The sequence below is a fragment of the Lontra canadensis genome, unplaced genomic scaffold, assembly GCF_010015895.1.
Source record: "Lontra canadensis isolate GAN:19392208 unplaced genomic scaffold, GSC_riverotter_1.0 scaffold21, whole genome shotgun sequence".
Classification (NCBI taxonomy): domain Eukaryota; kingdom Metazoa; phylum Chordata; class Mammalia; order Carnivora; family Mustelidae; genus Lontra; species Lontra canadensis.
In genome coordinates this window covers 4,080,350-4,097,572 of record NW_022631015.1, presented here as the reverse complement: position 1 = coordinate 4,097,572, position 17,223 = coordinate 4,080,350, and the positions used below count along the sequence as shown (strand labels likewise).

The 17,223-nt window shown below is 41.6% G+C and overlaps 1 protein-coding gene across 2 annotated transcripts; it reads left to right on the top strand.

Moving 5' to 3' along the window:
* Nucleotides 1-155: 155 nt before the first annotated feature.
* Nucleotides 156-15,924, top strand: FAM217A (family with sequence similarity 217 member A). Of its 2 annotated transcripts, XM_032861780.1 has the most exons (9): nt 156-506; nt 2,162-2,394; nt 6,929-7,054; nt 8,136-8,223; nt 10,122-10,206; nt 10,367-10,380; nt 11,010-11,084; nt 11,166-11,233; nt 14,281-15,920. In XM_032861780.1, the coding sequence occupies exons 1-9, from the start codon at nt 489-491 to the stop codon at nt 15,497-15,499; spliced, it is 1,926 nt and encodes a 641-aa protein (XP_032717671.1). In that variant the 5' UTR covers nt 156-488; the 3' UTR covers nt 15,500-15,920. The 2 variants fall into 2 exon arrangements, with proteins under 2 accessions (XP_032717671.1, XP_032717672.1); XM_032861781.1 differs by lacking the exons at nt 6,929-7,054; nt 8,136-8,223; nt 10,367-10,380 and having other exon boundaries at nt 14,281-15,924.
* The last annotated feature ends 1,299 nt before the right edge of the window (nt 15,925-17,223 follow it).

Below are 17,223 nucleotides of genomic sequence, written 5' to 3'. Positions count from 1 at the left end.
CAAGAACAAACAGAAAATTGAAAAGGTGGGACCCCTTGTCGTTGTTCCTTCTCCACACTTTTCTCCATCTCTGAGGAGATGCTATGGAATCCCTTTTCTGGTCTCTGATCGCTTAGCGTTCTGAGAGTCACAATGGCCTGCACCTTGGCCTGGAACCCTGAGTGCTCCTCCTATCTTCAAACCAGAGGAAATCAGCCAGTCAAAAACACCTTGCCACGTCTTACAGGGATTTCAGGCAGAAACTCCGGTTTCCTGTCTGACCATGAGCAATACCTGAGGAAAACAGCGTGCTTTCCCGAAGGGATGAGGGGAGGCCAGGGTGCATGCCTCCAGTGCCGTTTCTCCAGCTGGGGCTCCGCCTGGGCCATGCTGCCTGGGTGTGCCTAATTACGACTCCACAGACAGACGGGCCCTGAGGGAGAGCGCTGACATCAACACAGTTCCCGGGCAGAACTGAGGAACGAGCTCCATCGTCCCAAACTGAGGAAATGTCCAGATTAACACAGGTAAGGAGCCCACCTGCCGCTTATTCTCTTCTCCAAACTGAACAGAGGAAACCAAATGCTCAATTCTAGCTTGACTGGCAGAAGCCATGCTTCACTGTGGACCCTGGACAGAAGTACTAAATCATCTTAAGCTCCCACACTCGATGGCACAGCCCAGAGCAAGACAGAAGGTGCCACGGGCTCCTCCCAGATTTGGGGCAAACATGCAAATACTAAGGGTGGTTCTAGCTACTACTTGATCTCAGCACGCTCCACCCAGGGGGCCGGGTTCACTGTCATTGCTCTGTCCCATGAACTGGCTGGGAATTGCAAAGTGATCAGAAACGGGGAAAGCCATGGGGGTCAGGCATGCAGAGGGCAAGAGCTGGGAGAGTTGGCCAGCTTTTTACCAAACGTAAAACCCCTTGGCCAAGACTGTAAAAACTCTAGGATTATATCGTAGGATATGTTAATGCCCAGAGCAGAAGATACCAACTTTCACTTCTTAACGTTCGGGTTCATTTTCCATTTGCAAACTTAAAAATTAAGACTTTTAAACATACACAAAAAGGTGTATTTTAAATATACTTAAAATATGTTATAGAATCAGAACCGCTTGAATGGAATGTGATTCTCATGATCTCATGGGTGTTTTTGGGAAGAGAAGGGAACGGGTGGAAGTGAGGAGGGGTAGAATATTTTGATAGATGGAGACTTCTTTCTTCGAAGCAAACTTGAGTGTATTACTCTAAGTATTTATAAACCGAAAAGAACAGACCATGTTTTAAGCCATTCAACAGGCCAAAGAAGTGATATATTAAAATTGATTCTTTATACTGCATGTAAATTTATATATATGTATTTATATATAAACTGATATATCAATATAAAGTAATTGATACACATATATAATGCTATTATACATAATGCTATATATAAATTTATATATCAATATAAATTAATCGATGAAAATGTATTTATATAATGCGATGTCAATACCATTGACTGTATTCCCTATACTGTACCCTTCATCCCCATCATATGTTCTTAATCATGGCTTTACATAGCAACTGATGGAGTGTTTCTAGCTATCTGGTTTAATGACTGAAATCAGAAGTAGGCCATAATTATGATATTTTATTTTTAAGTAAACTATCTGATGGACACATGTCTTTTGCAACGGATAAGACATCTCCTTCGGTTTTCTGTAATTGTGCCGCAGTGGAGAGAAGACTGTTCGGGACCCCAGTTCTCCCCTGCTGCTAACTAGTTCTGTAATTTTAACCCCAGCCAGCCAGGTCTCAGCCTACAGAAGGAATGTGCTCTGATGAAACAGACCCTTCTATTTTGTAACTTGTTTGGATTTTGGCTTATTTCCAATGCCATTCTTCCATGATCGATACATTTCCATTTCCACAGCCACAGTGGTACCATATAATTATTTTCTCAAAGAAAAGATGAGAGAGAATTCTCCTAAGCCAGTCCCTCCCTTTCTATGGCGACCGCGAGTTGCTAGGAAGGGCCAGCCGCGCCGCTCAGGTAGAGCAACAGTTGTGTTATTAACTAAATTGATCCCACAGCATATCACCTGCAGGACACGGGGTTGTTTTTCGAGTTAGGCTGATCTCTTATTCATGACTTTTAGGTAAACGGCAATTCCTTTTTTTGTTCCAAAGAGGGCTGTTGTGTCTCCTGAACACCTTCCCCTTCCCCTCTGCCACGGCGGATGTGACAAGATCAGCTGGCTTCCAGAAGGCAAAGTGTTCAGTAATGTCCAAAGGGAAAAGATCATCTCCAAGTTTCTTAAAGAAAGCGTTCTAAAGAGAGTGTTCCGATCAAAGCAGATGAGGTGGGAGGGTTCCAGCCGCCAGAAGGAGGACCCAGGCTACACCTTTCCTGGCACCAGAAAGTAAGTCCTGACCCTGAAACTTAAAGCTTCCAAGTGTATTGGTGATGTAAGGCTAAGAAAACACGACTGCAAAGCATAGACATGTCTGAAGGACAGAAGCCATAAAGCTATTCCAACAGCAGGCATCAAGTCCTGCAGAAAAATCTAAAATAGAGCTGGACATATACAATGGAGAATTTATTCGAAAGTCCTGGCTGCAAATTCTGCAGGGGTAGAATTTGCCTGTGGGTCTGTTTGTCTTTTGGAAAGATGTTCCTGGCAGCTCTATCACATTCATTCTATGAATAAATAGATTTTAAACAAGATTCGTTACACTTTTGCAACAAAATGGTGGTCTCCCAGACAAGGAAGCAAAGTGTTCAAGGTGAATTTTTAAGAGAGAAAAACAACACCTAACTAAAAAAATATTTTTATACGTATTTCCTATAAAGGAATTGTACACACCCAAGAAAGTTAGGACATTTCAGGTAAATGCTCACAGAAATGGAGTCCTCAGTCGGGGATAAATCTGATTGTCTATGAGTGAAAGAGAAAGCAGAAGCTGGAAACAGGGGAAGCACAGGACTGGTTACTTAACCACACACGAAATACAAGTCGCCCAGCATTGAACTGCAGTGATTCCCACTGCATAGCCTCATATGTACCTGAGAACAAAAATGCGTGTCATTAATCAGAAAATATGGTCTTGACTTCCTAAAAACATTTACATAATTACACCGAACAAGATTCCATGGCAGTAAATAGCCAGCCGTGACACTGACAATGCAGCAGGGGCAAATAAAGGGAGGTGAAGGCAAACATGCGGGTTACCTAAAAATACGAAAGGTTTTGAAAGAGGTGGACTGAAGAGGAAGGATTTCCCCACAGGATAATTAGAGGCTAAGTAGTGTCGTCACTGACATTTCTTTGCCTCACCCTGGGCTACAAAAAGGAATGTCTTATCAAAGTGCTTTCTGAAAGAGTCTTCTTTGGGCCCAAACTGTCACCTCTCTCAGAGTAGGGGAAACTGAGGTGAGCAGCAACGCATGCTTACCGACCAAGGGATGGGCCCAAGGCTTCCCTTCTTTCCACCAATTCAGACCACCTCCATATTCATGAATGTAAGAGCTTGTACAGTGCCACGAGACAGAACATCACCTCATCTTTCCTCACTGGGTTAGCTAAAGAGGTACAGTTTTAAAGTAAGGCAAGCCTTGATGCTACCTCTAAGAGCTGAATTCCCAGAGGGGTCTTAGGGAGGCCTCAAAGGAAGGTGTGTTCTGTTGGGCTAAGGACTGATGTTAGAGCTGCCCCCGATCTGGAGACCAGTCCACTGTCTAATGACTTCCTTCAAGGCTGGATGACAGCCAACCCAGACTCAAAGTCTCGGAGTGGGTATGATTCTTGTTGTCGTTGCCCTTATATTTCCCATGACCACAGTGTCTCACGCTTACTTTCCCTCTTTCTCAGCCATCTCTCCTCACCACCCTGACTGCGTGCTCTCCTGTAGGACTCTCTACAGGGACGAGGCTGTCACTATCGTTTTAAAATTTTATGATTTTTATGCTGACGTCAAAGCATTCAAAAAGTCTCCGGAGAAAGGAAGCAGAGTCGAATTGATAAAGGTTTTTAGGAATATGTTCTGTCAAGAAAAAAAAAGAGAGAGAGAGAGAGAGAGAGAGACTTAGAGGATGTATTTACGGATGACGAATCTCAGAGGGACTTTAAGGGATCAGTTCATGTTCTGAAACCAAAGGAAAATGCAGAAACCAACATAAAACAAGGACGGTGGGAGGTGTGGAAGTTAAATAAATGACATGCGTGCACGAATACAGATATGCACACATCGCTTTCATCTCCTGTCTGGAGAACAGAAAAAAAATCTTTTTCCCAGCTAGATTTATTTGTAGAATGTGTTAGCTGGGAGTACATGGACCCCAATATTTACCCAATTCAAGTAACTGTAATTTGGGAAAAACAGTATCTTGAAGGCTCAGGTTGCTCATTTGTAAAATAGGAATAACTAGTGGGACCAATTTCATTGTGTTGTTAAAAGTATAATATTGGTTAATCTACATAAAATGTTCAGCATTATGCCTGCCCCATGGTAACCAAATTTTATTTCTTGCAAATGTTATTTTTTGGAGTAATTAAATTAATTCCAACATTTATTGAGTACCTACTATATGCCAGGTACCAGGCCAGATAGAATAAGGCCAGGTCTTGCCTTTAAGGCGTTGGAAAAGATAGCGAGTGAGATATTGTAAATGAATAATTATAATGTAACTGTGAGAAGGGAATTGTAAGCAAATAAATCATAATAATGTGAATGAAGGGTCTTGGAAGAGGTAGCAATTTATTCTTCCCTGAGGGATTAGGGAAGATGATTTGTGAACTAGATTTATATGGATAGGACTTAACTAGGTGGGTAAAAGGAGGGAGGAGGGAAAAAAGAAGGAGCTATTATTGGGGGGGGTGTATGTCCTGGAGGAGATAGAGTGTTTAGAAAAAATGCAAAATATCTGAGGTGTTTGTATATATGTAGGCACTGGAAGTGATAAGCAGACACTAAAGCCTGGCTTATTCTTTGGGATTTAGGAGGGCATTAGAGCAGATCAGTGCTTTTTATCAGCAGAATGGAAAATAGTCTGGAGAAGAGAGCACCTAGGAGGGAGGTCTCCAAAGAGGCCTATGCTAATCTTATATTCATTCTCCTATATTTACTTAGCTCCTACTATGTGCCTAGCACAGTTTTTAAAAAAGACTTTATGTATTTGTCAGAGAGAGAACAAGTAGAGAGAGCTGCAGGCAGAGGGAAAAGCAGACTCCCCACTGAACAGGGAGTGAAATGCAGGACTCCATCCCAAGACCCTGGGATCATGACCTGAGCAGAAGGCAGACACTTAACTGACTGAGCCACCAGGCATCCCACGCCTAGCAAAGTTTTAAAGTGACGGGGTGTATCAATGAACTAGACAGGCAAGGCCTCTGCCATCATAGTTTTATACTCTATTGGGAAGATACAGGCAATAGAAAACCACAAATGATTAACAAGACTGTGAAGAGTACAGAGAAAAAATTAGAACAGTCTGTTACGAATTAGAGTCATGTGGATGGGAAGGTGTCTTTGAAGTTGGGTCAGAGCTGGCCTTACTAAAGGAAAACAGATGTGCAGAAGAAGGAGACGGACCCCTCTGGGTAGGAGGTAGAGGAGGGAGATCCAAGAGCTGACAAACCCTTGAAATTATGTTGGACATTTGGTTTTCTATGTGCATTTTTCTGGGAAGACTCTCAGAAGAGCATGGCATCGCTTCCCCCCAAATGTTAAGAACCAGTGCATTTAGATGCATAATGAAGCATTTTGGGGCTTGAATCCACAGTTGGGTGGGTGTTCAACCCAACAGAATGCAATAGTATCATCAGCAAAGGATTGCAAAAATGTTTTCCTCAAATGTCAGTGCCTCATTATAAAAAATATATCTGACATTCTTAGTAAACATTTTAGTAAACATTTCGTTTACTTACTTACACCCACATATCAATCATAAATATGTAAGTATTCACATATATATATATATATACTTACGTTATATACATATGTACAAAATAATGTGTATATATCCATATTATATTCGTGTATATATCCATAATATATCCATATATATGATATTCACATATATATCCATATATATCTATAATATATCCATTTATATATGTGTGTGAGTATATATATATATAAACATTCCTCCCTCTGCCACCCCACACACTTATTTCAGTGAACTGAAGTAAGAGATAGGCATTTCGAGGGCAAAATTGGCCTTGTATCATCTACATGTAAACCAGGTAGAAAAAAAAAATCAGCTTTTGTTCTTTCTGTTGTAAGACCAACGACTGATCGGGAACGACCAGCGGTGGGCTTGCTCTTAGCTGGGATACCTTCCTTCTTCCAACTTCATTATTTAAAAATCATATACTATAAGCCCAGACAGGACCGTACATTACCGGTGCAAATACATAGAGCGAGCTTGGTCTAACGCACTACACCCCGGAGCTGCTGGCTTTATTCGAACCGGCGCCAGGGACCCACCGGGCGCCACGCAGAGCTCTCAGGTCAGGGTCAGGTCAGGGCCTGAGAAGGCCTGGGAAGGCCTCGGCGGCCGTGACCTCCGCCCGTGCGCAGCCCGAGGGCGGCCCCTCCACGCGCGATGGCCGAGCGGGCCGGGCTGCCGCTGGGGAGGCGCGGAGGGGCGCAGGGGCCCGGGCTCCGGCTCGGCGCCCTCCCCCGGTGGCGCCGCCCGTGCCGCGGGCCTGGCGGCCTGGTGACCCCCGAATACCGGTGGCCCCGGTGGAACGCAGAGCCGTCGGGGGCGCCCGCGCTCCATGGTAGTTTCCGGGCGACCCGGCCGCGGGGGAGGCCCGCGGAGCCGCCGCCCTGGCCCAGGCTGGCCTCGCTGGGCCCGGCCCGGGTCCCGGCGGTCCGCAGGCCGTCCAGCGCCGAGGGGGCCGTGCTCCCGGCCGGCCGCCGCCCGCTGCCCTCCCTGTCCTCCCGCCGCAGGAAGGCCGAGTCCGAGGGGGCGCCCGTCAAGCCGTTCGCCCCGCACACGGAGGTGCCCGGGCCTCGGGGCGGCAGCGCCCTCGGAGACGACGCCGAGGACGACACGTGGGCCTGCGGCGCGGTGGGGTAAGAGGCCGGGTCCGGGGCGCGCCCGCGAGCCCCACCTGCTGCCCCCTGCTCCGCTCTCGCGGCCCGGCCTGGGGGAGGCGGGGGGTGGGTTGGTACGAGAGGGAGGGGTTGCTCGCCCGCGGGCTTTGGGCCGCCCACCTGCACCTCCCTGCCCTCCTGCCCCAAGGCTCCTTTCCTGATCACGAAGGCCCCGTGTCCTCGGGCCCCGCCTCCAGACGCCTGGCGCCCTCCTCCGTGGCACACACGTGGGTGTCCCCACGTAGCGCCACCTGTTCAGCCAACTCCCTCCTCTTCATTGTCGCATCCCAGGGCCTAGCATGGAGCAGGGGGAGCAATACTTACTGTATTCTCTGTTTCTTCAGGATACACCTTTCCCTCTAGGAGACAATAAATTGTAAACAATTCGCAAATACACTGATTACTGCGGTGCCTTTAATTTGTGATTCTTTCCGGATAGTCCTACCTTAACCCAGTGGTTGTTCTACCTGTTATCTGGTAGTTCTCGGATCCTTCTACCTTAAACAGTAGTGGGCTTACATGCCGCGGTAGTGGGGCTTGGAGAGTGGTGCTTGGCCCTGTGGGCCTCTTAGTGACCCCGATACCCACACGGGGTGCCTGTCCTGCCTGTAAGGTTAATCCTGCTTTCAAACGTAGCACCTGTTTTGAATAATTAAAAACAGAGTTCATGGCCCTGCTTTATAAGTTCCAGATAATTCATCATGTTCTTTATAATTTGTATTTTATCTTTCTGTCTGATAATGTCTCTGTTCTCACCTAAGACCTTAATTTCCTGATCTTCCATCAGTTAGATCTTACAATTTGCTTTTCTTGGTGCCTTTTTTCTTCTTCTTCTTTCTTTCTTTTTCTTTTCTCTCTCTCTTTTTTTTTTTTTTTTTTTGGACTGGCTTGCCCCTTGTTTCTGGCTGATTTCGTACTGTTAGCCCTCCTGCACCCTCATAGTCCCGTTCTGCACTTGAAGCATTGTTGGACCTCCTTTAGACTGGAACCAAAGCTCAAGGTTTTAAAACAAGCGTTGTGTACCTTACCCATAAATGTGCCTGTCCCACAACCTGTATAGGATTTTAAGGAAACAGAGGAGCAAAATGGGGAGAAGAAATGGTGAGAACAGTGGTACCAACCCGTGTGCAACCAACATCTCCCATGAGGTAAGGCTAATGGTGTTAACCTGAGCATTTGGGCCCTTCCCCTGCTCAAGACCTCACTCCCACTGAATCTGACTGCCTACATCCCTGCAGCTTTCTCTCTCTGTGAGCATTTTGCACTGAGTTGTCCTCTTGGCACTTTTTGGAATATCAAATGGGATTTTTTTTTCTTTCTTTTAATAAAGGAAAAATTAACCAGCTTCTCTCCGAATTTCAAAACGGTTCTTATTGCACTGGTTTTCCTGAAAGATGCTACCTTGCTTCCTCAGGCTGTGCTCACCTTTTTTTATTCTCTCATAGGTATTCTGTAAGAAATGTTGGTAAGGCAGGGGGGATGTCAGAAAGCGTTATCAATTCCCAACCTGTAAGAAGTTTGCAATCCAGCAGACCTCGTGTGTAGTTGATAGCCTCCCTTACCAGTTGACAGATTGGGTTATATTTATCTTATTATATGATCTGATAAAAACTGATTATATATCTGCAGTTTTTATCAGCTTCCCTTTCCTTGTCACTGTAAGGGTATTTCTGCCACATGTTATTTTGTACATTAGTGAACCAGAATCAGAGAGCTGAAAGAAGTCTAATAATCTGTCAGGATGCTTTTAAAAAAATAAATAATTGAGACTTACCTTCATCCTACTGAGTCAGACCTTACAGCAATTTTTTTCAAGTAGTATCATTTTTTAATGATGTATTTATTTTAGAGAGAGTGCAAGCGAGGTGAGGGGCAGAGAGAGAGCGAGAGCAAGAGAGAGAGAGAATGAATCTCAAGCAGACTCCCCGCTGCATGCAGAGCCCAACTTGGGTTTGATCCCATGACCCTGAGATCATGACCTGAGCTGAAATCAAGAGTAAGATGCTTAACCAACTGAGCCACCCAGGCACCCCTCAAGTATCATTTTTAAAATGCTCCCCAGATGATTTCCACAGAGACTAGACCTAATTACGTATCATCTTGGGGAACAGGGAATTAATCTCCAAAGATAATCTGCAGCCTACCTTCCAATGTTCAGCTACCTTTCCAGCAGGACATAATTTTCTTGTGGGTCAATTAAATCCTCATATTGTATTTAAGCTGATTCTCCTTGTTCCTGCTTTAGTTTGGGAGTGATACCTAACATTTTATTTGTGTGTTGCTGAATTTAATTTACAAAGGATTTTCTCCATTGAGTTAGAAAACAACTGAGTTTGTTCTTAAAAAATTACTTAAAAAAAAAATAAACTCCTCACCTCTTCACTTTCCCTATTCCGGGATAAATTGTCATAATCCTCTCCTGCACACACCCCACATTTTCCCCCCACAGCATTCAGCACAATGTCTGGAACATAAATACTGGTACATATTAGTACCATTCCCTATTCATTTTTTCGCTTGCTTTTGAATATTTCCTGAGTGTGTTTCAATGTCTGGAATCTAGAATGAGTAGCAGGCTGGTCAGTGTTGAGTACAATTTGAAGATTAGAGAATTTTCTTTGGTGGACGGAAAGGTTTTATACATCTAGTGTTCAGATACAGGAAATTGGGTGAATGTGCCATTGTGTACCAGGGACACACTGAACTAGGTATTTTATTATATTTTTAAAATATAAAATTTTTAAACTTTTAAAAATTTTAAATGAATTTTGAAAACCTGTGTGTCATTATTTTTAACAAAATGAGAATGAAACCATAAATTATTGTAAAAGCCTATCTCCTAATAGGTGTTATCAAGCTGATAATAATTTGAGAAGAGAACGCCGCATGCTTCTCAAAAATACTGGTAGTGTTCTTATATAAAGGAGAATGGGTCACAAAACTTTATGCCTTTCTCGTGTTTTAGCCACAGACATGAAAAATTATGTACTTGAGCTTTTAAAGTGTTCTTAATATTAAGTTTATCCTAAAACAAATATTGTTTTAGAACTTGTCTCATTGGAATTTGGATTCAGAAGTACCTGCTCCTGAAAATAAAAATCTCCCACCTGGAAAGGATAGTGCAGCAGGTGGTAAGAAATCCTAGATGTGTGTATTTATTAATACTGCAAATTTATGTTCATTCATATTTATAATATATGAATAACCACTCATATTAAAGGGGGTTTGTTTTTCATACAACCAGTTTTATGTAACTATTAATTGTCATCTTTTCCATATACATTCTTTCAGGCAAAATTAACAAGGTAAGGATAAATGTTTGGCTTTAAATAATTCACAAAACACTTTTGAAATTATATGTATGTTCATTAAAAAAATTTCTTGAAAAATTTCAATTTCATTTCTGTAGAGTTCTTCAAACAAGTCAAAGCCTTTTCTGTTCTACAGAAAAAGGGCGGCAAACTGGTCATTAAGTTAATATTTTATTATATATTTTTTCAATATAGTAATGTCAGAAATGGAAATTAACATTGTAGTGACTATAGTGTTTCGTAGTCATTGCCAAAAGAAAAGTAGTCTCAGCTCTTAAGATATGATGAGGCAGTTAAAATGATTAATGTTTTGTTTTGAAGTGATAAGGCAATTAATCTTTCATCTACTTTTTTTTGAGCAAAATATAAAACACTTAACGGTTAGTAAAATAAAGATAATCTTAATGATATTCGAGGCTCATTAGTTCACACTGTTGGTATTTGTAACAGATTATGCTGATTCCTGCTGAAGTCAGTAAAAACAAGTGATATCTGCATGTATAAAAAGGAGTATTATATGACCTTACTATATATTTCTTGGTTAGAACAAGAACTATACATTCTTAGAACAATAACAGGGAATAGAGATATATTGTGTTTAAAAGTCTTCTGCTGCTTTATAGAACCATTTGGAAATTCCAATAGAGCAACTGGTGCTAGACCTAAATTTGTCAGAACATGCTCCCAAAAGAACACAGGTGAGATTTATTCATCATACTCAAAGTATTTTTCTTTCAACACGTGCAGTTACTAAAATGTCCATGTTGTTCTGTTATCAGAATAGTAAACAAGGGATATTTCAGTTGTGGAGTTATCCTTTTAACGAAGGAAGTACCATGGAGAACAGGTGAGAGAATATTTATTTCCATAAGCCTCTAAATTAGTGAGATACATTTAAATACGAATAAGTTAACTAGTCCTCCGATAGACAAGGAGAAAAAACAACCGGAAGAAAAAGTATTGTGTGCCACTTGTGGGAAATTATGGAAACTCACCGTAAAATAGGAAGTGGCTGGCATATACCACAGAGATTGCCTGTATATGAAGAATTCAGAGGTCCCTGTGCCCTTATAATGAGAGCTCCCATGGATAGAGTTAGGGCTTCTCATCGAAGGGAAGAGGAACTGTAATAAAAAAATAATAGTCCACAGGGCAGGAATGATTTCTGTCCCTTGTATATCTTAATTCATTTAACTGTCGCAACAACCCTGTAAGGCACTGCTGTCAGCATCCCTATTTTACAGGTGAGGACACTGAGTCAGGGTGATGAGGTACATAACTTGCCCAAAGTCATACAATGAAGGAGTGGTAGAACCAGATTCATGCTCTTGTGTGCTACAGTATATTGCTTCTCACACCTTACCTGGGTTTGAATTCTTATTTTTTGGTTCTTTTTTTTTTTTTTTAAATTTTATTTTTTATAAACATATATTTTTTTTCCCCAGGGGTACAGGTCTGTGATTCGCCAGGTTTACACACTTCACCGCACTCACCATAGCACATACCCTCCCCAATGTCCATAACCCCACCCCCCCAACCCCCCTCCCCCCAGCAGCCCTCAGTTTTTTTTGTGAGATTAAGAGTCACTTATGGTTTATCTCCCTCCCAATCCCATCTTGCTTCATTTACTCTTCTCCTATACCCTTAACCCCCATGTTGCATCTCCTCCCCCTCATATCAGGGAGATCATATGATAGTTGTCTTTCTCCGATTGACTTATTTCGCTAAGCATGATACCCTCTAGTTCCATCCACGTCGTCACAAATGGCAAGATTTCATTTCTTTTGATGGCTGCATAGTATTCCATTGTGTATATATACCACATCTTCTTTATCCATTCGTCTGTTGATGGACATCTAGGTTCTTTCCATAGTTTGGTTATTGTGGACATTGCTGCTATAAACATTCGGGTGCATGTGCCCTTTCGGATTATTTTTTGGTTCTTAAACTTGAGTGGGTGTTGGAACTAGCTGGAGCGTGTCTCACAGACACAGGTCACTAACATGTGGCTATTCCGTTTATTGAACACAGGGTCACTTTAACATACAGTGTGTTGTTTAATGGAGAGCCCAAGTTCTGGATCAGAATTAGAATTAGTTCCTCAGTTTTGTCCCTGCTTTTGAGGAGCAGTCTCCCAGAGGACTTTCCTTCCGGGAGGCTCAGGACAAAACTTAGCGTCATGCTGAAATTCGAGGTGTGAATCCAAGAAGTGCTAAAGGGACCGCAGTGACTCATATCCTAAGGGAACGTCAGTGTGAGGGGCATAGGAAAGGCTACTTTGACTAGAACGAACTCTGCTGGGAACAGGGTTTCAAGGTCAGAGGTCAAATGAAACGAATTGAATGTTATCCTGCTAACACACAGCGAACGTAAACGGAGTCAGTGGAGGGCAGTGGCTAGGATTACCAGCATGGGGCACCGCCACTCGGGTTTAAATCCCACCTCCACCCCTTACCACACTGTGCCTCAGTTCCCTTCCCCATAAAAGAAAATAAAAGTGCTTATCTTGTGGGGTTGTTGTGAGGACTAAACAGAATCCGGTGTTTGTTAGGTATTTGTTATTAATCCTGGGGAAGCCTGAGTATGTTGTTGAGTTGGAAGTCCTGTATCAGTGAAATATTCCATTACCAAAATGTTTCTCCTCAGTATGCCATCAATAATAAAATACCTTTTATTTAGCATTTAACGTTTTTGCAAAGTATGTTCATGTAATTGTTTTGCTTCTCAGACCACCCCAAGTTTGGTACTATCATTACCTCTGGTGGCAAAGGGTTTCACACCTAGGTCCTCACCCCCAGATTCCATGCTCTTTTCACTAAACCACATGGATCCTGTCTCTTCTCAATTATAGATTTAAAGTGACTTTTCTGTTGCTTTACAAAGGCACGTGAGTTTAACTAATATTTACCTGAATCAATAATTTTTTAGTATTTTCTATAGAAATAAAAGTGTTTTTCAAAATAGCTCAAGAATACTTTGCTGTCTTTATTGTAAACTGGCATTAAAGAAAGCGAGAAGAGAGTGAGACTATATATGTCAATTAATGCTTCAGCTCTTCCAATGTCGGTATTTCTAATAAGCTTTAAAAAAAAGAACTTTAAACTCAATATTCTATGGCATCTCTCTTTCGCAGTTTCATTCTAATAAACTACCTAGAAGCATTACTCATAAAAGAGTACCATCTAATGAAAATTACTATGGGATAATTTTTTAATTGTGTAGTTAGTTTCTTTTTTCTCTCTTTCTCTCTCTTCCTCTCTTTCTCCCTCCTTTTCCTCCTCCCTCCCTCCCTCCCTCCCTCCCTTCCTCCCTCTCTCCCTTCCATTCTTCCTACCTTCATTCCTTTTTCTACTAAGGCATAATTTTTGGTAAACATTGTTTTGCTTCCTTTTATGTTAGCATAATTTTTTAAAACCACAGTGGCTAAAGTAGACTTTATTGAGTAACTTAATTACATTCTTTGAGTTTCCTTTCATCTAATCCCAGGTCCCTGAACGTTTCACTATAATTTCAGTTTGAGTTGGAGAGCCCCGTTTTCAGACATCATCACTGCATGTACAGTATATTCATAGGCAAATAGATATAATTACCATTTTTAACCTAGTGGGCATTCATACAAGCAGCTAGCCATTTGTGGGTAGAATGATCTAGTCACCTGGACATGTACAGAGGGTTGTCTAGTTAATATTCTGATCTATACTTTAAAAAATGTATGCAGTTTTATATAATTGAGCATATTTGGAAATGAATATATCTCTCTTACAGATAGATACATATAGGCCATTAGAAACCAAACATTACCCAGTCTTTGATGATTTTGCTTATTGATTATCATTTTAACAGCATTTTAATTCTAGTCAACAAACCATTCACTATTTAAATCATTTTTTAAAGGGATTTTAAGAAGTCTGCTGTGGAACCTGGCTTTAACGTAACCAATAACCCCATGAGGCTCTTCACACTGAACCACTCACTGACAACTGCTTCAGTTGATAAGCAAGTTGGTTCTTACCCTGGCCTACAGGTGCCATCGGGCCTCTGCTGGCCCTATGCTGATGGAGACTTTTTAAAGGACAGAAATGAGCCTTATATTAATTTATGTTCAGCTATGGAAAACAATAATGGTGAAACTTTATCTGCCCCAAATTGGAATTTGAAATACGGAAACAGCAGTATGGAGGAAAACTTAACAGATGAAAGTGATTTATCAGAAAGTGAAAAAGCAAATGATAGTTTGCTCAGCTATTTTAAAAAGATGGATCTGAACTTAAAGCCAGAAACAATAGAAAACGTTGAGGAATCTTTCACAGAGGAACCAAGTGAAGTATTTCCATATCCTGATTTTCTCCCTTCTCCTTTCAATAGTCTGGACTTGCACAAATTAGCCCTCTCAAAATCTGAAAATTGGAAAGCGACAGTGGAACCTCCAGAAAGCTCTATTGAACGTTTGATAACCCGTTTACTGGAAATGGAAAGATTACAACACACGACTATACAAAAAGAAAGGCCCAGACTACAAACTACCTTCTGTGCTCCAGCAGCTACTGAACGACCCTTTTCCTCCAAAGCTATCCCCAAAATGAGACAGCCAAAACTTTCGGAATCTTTGAGTCTTCAGACAACTTGTGTAGATAAAAGTCGCGAAAAAAGAAAAAGCAGTTCTGGGTCTTGCAAACTTGAACAAAATGCTTCAAAATGGAATTGGAGCAATGCTGGCAACATACACAAATGGACTTCTAGACCACCACCTCTAAAAAGTTCATCCACCACCAAACAGTTGATTGCAACTTGTGATGACATTAGGAATCTCAAAAGCTCCATTTTAAACCCATGCCAAGAACTCTCAGCCAAGCCCACTAGTTCCCAAACAACTCAATCGTTGGTTAAAATGGTCTCAACAAGATGTCTGCCACCAAGGTCTCCAATACCACTTTCGCCTATACCTCTGTCTTTTCCCGAAAATCAGAGAGAAGACAATAAGGCACCAAGGACCAAAAAGAAACCTTATCAGAAAAACATAGAATTGAACAAACCATTCTATATTCAGAAGTTAAACTGTTTATCGCCTTCCTTTGTAGGTAAGGACAAGTGTTCACCCATTGATCAAAAGTAACTTTTCTCTCCTATATCTCAATATGAGCAAATCTATTGCCAAGAAACTTGGCTAAAATATGGTTCATCATGCCGAGATACAGGTATTACACACGTGAAGAACTTGCTGTGCTGTGGAGTGGAACTTGTGAAAAGCTGAGGTGTCTATATATAAATCCAAGAGCTTCCATCCTGACATATTTGACAATCTTTTGCATGTCATGTTTCAAAGGAATGTTTGCCTTAGTAAACTATTCAAAAGATTATTCTTTTGTTGTGTTTCCCAGTAGAATTCCATCATCAGTAAATGCTGTAATCGACTGGTTGCTGGTGTATTTCATTTTCTATTATAGCTTTAAGAGTAAATTACCTCTTAGCGAATTTATTTTTTTAGTTCTTCCCACTCTGATACCTTTTTTTCCTCTCCTTTACTATCTCTAAAAATCTCCTTTGTCTATCATCTTGACCTATCTTTTGGTATTTGCTTGGCCATTAAAAGCTAAACTACTTGTGATTTTGTTGAATTAATATTCAAGGTCCTCTAGATCCTCCAGTGTATCTTAAAAAATGTTCCTTTCCCAGGTCTTCTGCCACATACATGAAAGCGAAATCCGTTATCTTGGGGCCAAATGATGTTGTAGGCATGAAACAAACCTTCTGGAATGTCAAAGGAAAAATGAGAAAAGGTTGATGTACACAGAGCAGCCGAAATGTCACGTTAATGGAACTTTTCCCAAAATTCTTTGTTCTTGCAAGTCTTAACTGCCCCACCCCCTGTTGAAACGCAAGCAGGGAAAGCAACTTAACTTGTTCAAAAGAAAAGTGTGTGGGTGTAGGGGAGACCATGCGACTGACACACCTTACTGCACCTAATCAGGGAAACAAAAAAAATTGAGTCTGGGGTTCTCTCACAGCCCCAAGGATGTGGAATCCAGGAGTGGGGCTGGGGGACCTGCACTGTAAACAAACATCCCAGGTGATTTTAATGCAGGTGGTTCTTGGATCACACTTCAAAAAACATCTTAAAGGAAAAAGTTGATGTAAAATGGATGTTTGGGGGTGGGTGTAGTGTGCTTTGGTTTCAGTGGATGTTTGGTGAATTCGAATGAGTTTGTTTTGTGAGGAAAGAAATAGTTTTATTAACTGAGACAGAGAAAGCTCTCAGGAGTGAGAGGGGTCCCATTAGGGTTGCCCTCAAATGAGTTTTTGGTAAACATTAAAAATAACACGATGAAAACTTCAAGCATTGCCCAAAGGAAAATGAGAAGTAAAAAGTTCTCCCTACTCCCAGCCCACTGCCAAGGCATGGTCAATATTGTGTATCATCTTTGCTGCACCGCACCCCCCCCCAAAAAAAAAGCAAGATGAAATATTCAAGATTGGGATAGGGGAGATGAACTAAAAGACACTTCAAATACATGTTGAAGAAAGCGACTGTGGTTTCACTTTCCTCTATTCTATTTTTAGTAAAAGAATAAGGTTCAAAGAATTTTCTTAGAAGCAGAGGTCAAAGAGAGTAGGTTTAGTTTTTAGATTAATTTCAAAGAACTTTCTAGAACTGTATCAATACGACAATAGAAAAATAAACTGTTCAGGATAACTTACCATAGAACAGTATTTTACCTAAATCCCATACAGTTGGTGTCATTATCCCAAGTGGTAGAACATCCCTTTCCCAGAACAGCATGTAAAAATGGACTCGTGCTTTCACACCAACCCAGCTTCCCCACTCAACCACCTTTCCTT

Coding starts and splice junctions, on each gene's coding strand:
- FAM217A (XM_032861780.1), top strand. Junction 8,224..10,121: donor CAACCAACATCTCCCATGAG/GTAAGGCTAATG, acceptor ATATTGTTTTAG/AACTTGTCTCATTGGAATTT. Junction 11,085..11,165: donor ATGCTCCCAAAAGAACACAG/GTGAGATTTATT, acceptor TTCTGTTATCAG/AATAGTAAACAAGGGATATT.